The sequence below is a fragment of the Silurus aristotelis genome, assembly GCF_946808225.1.
Source record: "Silurus aristotelis genome assembly, chromosome: 26".
Taxonomy (NCBI): domain Eukaryota; kingdom Metazoa; phylum Chordata; class Actinopteri; order Siluriformes; family Siluridae; genus Silurus; species Silurus aristotelis.
Window position 1 is genome coordinate 13,067,263 of NC_139599.1, and position 6,980 is coordinate 13,074,242.

Here is a 6,980-nt window from a genome sequence, read left to right on the forward strand (position 1 = left end):
TCCTGATGTAAACAATGTTTTGGATTACAAGTGTTGAAAATGCACGAGGCTGAATTGGCAACTATGAATGAACAAATTTACACATTACTGTATGTGGGATATTGATTGTAAGAGACTGGGCAGGATTCACACTTGAAAAAAATTTTTTACTAGTGGACTGACTAAAAAATTACAATATAATATCATTGTGATAGAAAATAAAAAGACACAAATTAAAATTTCAAAAGGTAAACATAGGAAACACTTCTTAGGCAGATCTGCACATGCCGCACTATACAGTGCAATCAGTCTCTACCCCCTGACGTCCCAGTCTGTTGGGCCACAGATTTTCATCCACATCACAACAGATATTCCTTGCAATACCATTGTGAGGCCATGATTGACAACAAGGCCCACAACAGTTGCTCTAATTTCATCTGAAATGTGTCTATGTCTCTGGCCTCTTCTTCCTCTTCCTCTATTTTGCCTCCTTAACCTTCCAGCATGCTTCCTTATTTTTGGCTTTCGACCATGTTCTTTCCTAGTTGTTCATCCATTTTCAACAATTGTAAATTTGTGTTTTGCTCTTTTTATATACACTCGCCAATTACAGTAAAGGTTCACGAGATTCAGCCTTGATCTATTTTAGAGAACTAGTTGATTATTATCTGAAAGTGAACACGCCCCTTCATTAGTGACATTCAAGGTTCATCTGCACAATTCATCAATTCAAGACACATTTACCAAAAAAGGTTAAAAGAACTGTGATGAAGAAGAGCTTGACAAATTTTGACAACTGGTTTAACCATTTTGCATTTAATGACTTCTGCAACAAACTGGTGCCTAAATGTTTTGGAGGTTAAGGCCATTTTGGTGAAACTAGTATAATACATTATAAAACAACAGACACTTGTACACAATCGATTAAATGATGTACAAAAGCATTCTCAATTTGATCAAAGCAACAAGAAATGTTCGTATGATGAGCACAAATGACTAAATGATGTGGAGGTTGAACAAGTAGTTTTGAGAATTTCATTTCTGATCTGAAAAATGCTCCAAAGCAACTGAGAAAAACTGTAATTAATTCAATAATTCGCTTTCATGGCCAGTGGATCCAGAGCCAACCCCAAAAACAAACTGGATGAACAGAATATGTATCTACCTCCTCAGATTTGGGGACTGGTTCTTGACTGGTTAATTTGAGATATCTTTGTTCGAGATTCAACAATTTCACTTGTCAAAACATATCTGAGTTTTTATCAGTTTATTGGTTAATTTGATGTTGTGGGACATCTTGAAGCTAATACACACTATGGCCAAGGGTTTGTGAGCATCTGACTATACGATTTGGATGGCACATACTTTTGGAGCATCCTGTTCTACATTTGGTTTCCATTGCTCATATAATAAACTTCACTCTTCCGGAAAGATGTTTCACTAGATTTTGGAGTGTGCATGTGGACAGTTCTGTTCCTTCAGCCACAACTGCTTAAGTAAAGTCAGGTGCTGATGTAGGTGATGTGAGGAGGCCTGGGGTGCACTCAGCATTTTAATTAATCCCAAAGGTGTTCAATAGGGTTGAGGTCAGAGCTCTATAGTAGGCCACTCAAGCTCTTCCACTCCAACCCATGTAAACCATATCTTTATGAAACGAGCTTTGTGCACAATTGCATTGTCATGATCAGGTTTGGGTCTCCTAAATCAAGTGAAGGAAAAATTTCATGCTACCACATCCAAAGACATACTATAGAATTGCGTGCTTAAAACTTTGTCGTACCAGATTGGTAAAGAAACCTGATCTGGGTGAAAAAGTCAAATGCCCCAATACTTTTGTCCATATAGTGTAACTTCCGTTACCTCTCAGGCTCTGAAAGCCCAAAGACTTGCTACAAAACACTAACATTGGACATTCTGCAATTGAATGTTAAATAAATAAGTTTTAAAATTCAAGCATTATAAATGTTTCTTTGCTAAAACAGTGGTGTTTTTTTATATGTGAATTTGTTGTAACTATAGTCTACTCAAAACAAAAAGCAGTAATAACAGAACCTAAAAATTACCCAACCAGACCAATCTGACCAATCAGATTATCAGATTGGAGCAATCAAGGCTGCCATTGTATAACGATCAACAATTGCTGAAAAAACACAGCAACTCTTCAAGCATTAATACCTAACCTCTGACGAAGTTTCTTTTTACACACACGTTCACTTTAATCTCACCATGTTCATCTAATTCAGAGGGAAAAAAACGATGTCGTTAAACTGTTTAAATGACAGGATGTTGAATATTTAACTGCAGGAAATCATGTGTGATCAGTTACGCAGCTATAAACTAGAAACAAAGCTGTTTATTAGAGCAACTTGCATCTGTTCTGAGAGAAATGAAGTTTGGTTAGGAACTGAACTGAGAATTTGTTTATGAGGATGGAGGCACGCTTTAATTAAAACAGTGACACCACAACTTACACGGGAAAAACCATAAAAGAGGAAATTAGTTTTGTGCAAAAAAAGACAGGGAATGAAATATCTTTAGTGTATCTTTAGTTAACACATCAATATATGTTCAGCTAAGGGTTTAAATACAAACAAACAGACAAAAATATTTATTAATTGAAGAAATGAAAATTATGCAATGTTGATTTATTTTTTACTACTAACACGGCTGTTTTTAGAATTATTATATTTCTCTGTACAGTGTCTAGCAAAAGTATTTAGACCCCTGACCAGTTATCTATTATTCAGCCAACCAACCTGAACAACCTGAGGAATGAACCAAAATTGCTTCATCACTGTGTGTAACGCTGGTAGATACACTATATAGACAAGTGTTAGGACACCTTACTTTCCAGCCATATGTGTTTCTTTCCCAAACGTTTATTGCAAAGCTGAAAACACACAATTGTATCGGGTGTCTTCGGATGCAGTAGCATAAAATATTTTCTTCACTTGAACTACGAGACCCAAACCTGTTCCATCATGACAACGCCCCTGTGCACACAGCAAACCCCATTAAGATATGGTGTACATCGGTTGGAGCGGAAGAACTGCTATAGGGCACTGACTTCAACACTGTTGAACACCTTTGTGATGAATGTGAATGCTGACTGCACCTCAGGCCTTCTCACCTCACCTACATCAGTACCTGACTTAACTAACACCCTTGTGTCCGAATGAGCACAAATCTACACTCCAAAATCTAGTGGATCTTCCCAGAAGAGTGGAGGGAATTAGAAGAGCAAATGGGATGTGGATACAATACTTATGACCGAGTGTCCGCAAACTTTTGGCAATATAGTGTATGTACCCTAAATGACCTATAGCTTGTATTGCAGGAAAAATGATCATCGATTGTACAGCATCTATATGTAATATACAAATTAATATGTATTTATTATAATATGTAATTCCCAGTGGGATTAATAAAGTATTCTGATTCTGAAAAGGTGGGGATTGAAAACATATCTAAGAAGCTATTGATTTTTTTTCCCCAACAAAAATATTTTACATTGCAATAATTGATATTACGCTCCAGTGTGAATCAAATATTCCAATGTTTCAATAAAATATTAAACAGAACGAAATTTGGTCAGGCATCTGAAAACCTTCGCGAGGCACTGTAATTATATACTTTCCTGAGATCTCTAGTCTTCGGAAACAATAAATTAAACAGCTTACTGTAACTCGGAAGGGCGTGGCAGCAGCCGTGGGTTCCATTGCAGCTGGGGTTTTGTCAGGGGCGGAGCCGGGCATGCTCCGCCTCCGGCCTGTTTTTTCAGGGGGCGAATCTGGAACAGAGAAAAACATGGAGTGACTGTTAGGATGTGATGCAAATACCGACAGGATTATCTACCAGAACCACAAAAAGCCACAACAAGCCCTAACACACCACACACACAATGCTACAAAAAGAAGGCTCGTCATACGCTTTTCCAACATATCTTCATCAAAGAGGCAGAGCTGCGCATGTCATCTATTTTGTTGTTTGTGGAATGTGACGCTTGATTCAAGGCATTCAATACGCTGTACTGAACTCCCACAACATGAGGATAATGTTCCTCAACAATATACACCAATCAGCCATAACATTATGACTGGTGAAGTGAATAACACTGATTAGCTCTTCATCATGGTACCTGTTAGTAGGTGGGAAATATTGGGCAGCAAGTAAACATTTTATCCCCAAAGTTGACGTGTTAGAATCAGGAAAAATGGGCGAGCGTAAGGATTTGAGCGATTTAGACAAGGACCAAATTGTGACGGCTAGACGACTGGGTCTCCATCTCCAAACCTGCAGCTCTTGTGGGCTGTTCCTGGGCTGCAGCGGTCAGTATCTATCAAAAGTGTGCCAAGGAAGACACAGTGGAGAACCGGTGACAGGGGTCATGGGCGGCTGAGTCTCATTGATGCAACAGAAGAGCTGCTGTACCTCAATTTGCTGAAGAAGTTAACGCTGTTGATGCTCGACGGGTTCAGGTCTGTTTTATTAGCAAAATGGGGAGCAACATAAATATTAGGCAGGTGGTCATATTGTTATGCCTGATCAGTGTATATGCAATCTACGAAACTCCAGAACTCATTATATCGCAGGTTATTAGCCATGAAGAATACTACATGGATATTATTAGCATTAGCCTGGGAAACTCGGGGGAGGGGGAGTTTAGAGTCAACATAATAATGAGATTTGATGCCTGGTTTGTGTGAGGACACAAACCTTAGTTTTATTCAGAGCATGTGGTACAGAAAAATAGAGAAAGAGGATGTGGGGTATATATTCTGAGTATATGAGAGCGAGAGAGCGAGAGAGAGAGAGAGAGAGAGAGAGAGAGAGAGAGAGAGAGAGAGAGAGAGAGAGAGAGAGAGAGAAAAAGAGAGATTGAGAGAGGTAGAGAGAGAGAGAGAAATTGAGAGAGAGAGAGAGAGAGAGAGAGAGAGTGAGATTGAGAGAGGTAGAGAGAGAGAGAGAGAGAGATTGAGAGAGGCAGAGAGAGAGAGAGAGAGAGAGAGAGAGAGATTGAGAGAGGTAGAGAGAGACAGAGAGAGATTGAGAGAGGCAGAGAGAGAGAGAGAGAGAGAGAGAGAGAGAGAGAGAGAGAGAGAGTTGAGAGAGGTAGAGAGAGAGAGAGAGAGAGATTGAGAGAGGCAGAGAGAGAGAGAGAGAGAGAGAGAGAGAGAGAGAGAGAGAGAGAGAGAGAGAGAGGTAGAGAGAGAGGTTGAGAGAGAGGTAGAGAGATATATATGAAAAGAATAAAAGAGGAGGGGAGAGATGATGAGAATGAGAGTGAGGGGGAGAAAGACATGGAGAGAATAAGAATAAGGGGAGAGATTTTGAGAGAATGAGAGAGAGACAGGAGGGACGAAAGGAAAAACATGGACAGAATAGAAGAGAAGGAGGGAGATGGTGAGGGAAAAAAGAGAAAGAGACATGAAGAGAGCGAGAAAGACAGGGGGAGAATTTAGAAAGAGAATGAGTCATGGACAGAATGTGTGTGCACGCGTGTGTGTGTGTGTGTGTGTGTGTGTGTGTGTGTGTGTGTGTGTGTGTGTGTGTGTGTGTGTGTGTGTGTATGCCAATAATAAAGTTTTTCTACAGTTTTTAAACTTGGATTTACTCAACAGGTTGACAAACACGGTCAGGTTGCCAATAGATTCTCTCTGTACAACTACACATGTTCAGGGTACTATTTTGGGACGTTTTGTTGTTGAGTCGAGTTCCTCCTTCCAGCACCTGGTGTGGTTCCATATTATTTAGTTTGTTTGCTCTTGTTATTTCTTTTCTGCTTTTGTCTCCAAGAAAAAATCTCTCAGTTTGTTCACCTAATGTGTGCCCCTTTTCTATCATTGCAAAATAAGATTGTATTTCAGGTCCAGTCTCCCAGTTCGGACCCCCTCATGTGTAATCAGTAGTGAACGGCTATAAAAAAGAAACTAAAGTTAGCGCAGTGTGTGTGTGGCAAATCACTCTGTACCAAAAATATGATTTTTACTGTGTTGTAAAACTTTTGTTACTAAATGCGGAAAATTGCAGCCACTTTCTGCGTTTTTATGACAGTCTTGAGATATGAATTCTTTTAAGTTTTACGCCCAACTTCAAGAATTTCTATTAAAATAAGCAAATCCTGACAAATCCACATATCGAGGGAGTGAATAAATGAAGGGTGGAAGGAATGAAGACATTTGTTAAAATGTGTTGAAATAAGTAGAACACTTAATTAGATCATATCTTATTTAACATGTCTTAGTTAAATATTAAATGTAAAACACACACACACACACACACACACACACACACACACACACACACACACACACACACACACACACTTATATACACGTATCTGTGTTACCTAAATAATATCTAATAAATGTAATCTATTTAATTTCATTTTACCATTTATTAAATAAAAATTGTATCAATGTAATTTGTGCTCATTTAATCGATTACTTAATTTAATCAAAATAAAATAAAAAGTGTATTGCATTTACTTTTATAAAATATACACAATTATTTGATATTTAAACAAGAGGGCATTTTATTTAAAATTGTTTTAAAAATGTAAACTGTTCATGTTCACAATTGTTAATAATAATTAACTGTGTGAATAAAAAAAATTACAAGCAATTTTATGTTGTTGCATTTCTGCCCCCAATCTGTATGGAAAACGAACCAAACTGTGACTTAAAAACTGAGGTACCAAACCTTGAGTTTTGTGTACCGTTACGCCCCTAGTAATCATGACAGAATATTGATATTGATATTGAATATTGTAGTTCCCATATAATGTCTGTTGGATTATTGAATCCTGCACACACATACTGTTTGCGGGGAATATAGCGTGACTTGCTCATCACAGGAGCAAATATGAGCACATTGATGTTGTGACGTGATAGCAAAAGAGTGAAACGTGGCATTTATTTATTTTTGATTTTTTTGTCTTGTCGGGTGTGTCTTTATGTACCTGCATTGTGAGGACAAACAGAAGTACATTCAGATCCTGT

General features: G+C 38.2%; 1 protein-coding gene across 10 annotated transcripts in view; it reads right to left on the reverse strand.

The window, feature by feature from the left end:
- dab2ipb (DAB2 interacting protein b) overlaps positions 1-6,980 on the reverse strand; it is a 164,618-nt gene that overhangs the window by 78,282 nt on the left and 79,356 nt on the right. For all 10 annotated transcript variants that reach the window (XM_083531724.1, XM_083531719.1, XM_083531730.1 and 7 more), the window contains one exon: positions 3,660-3,769. In XM_083531724.1, coding sequence (XP_083387850.1) covers positions 3,660-3,769 — 110 coding nt within the window. The remainder of the gene's footprint in view (positions 1-3,659; positions 3,770-6,980) is intronic.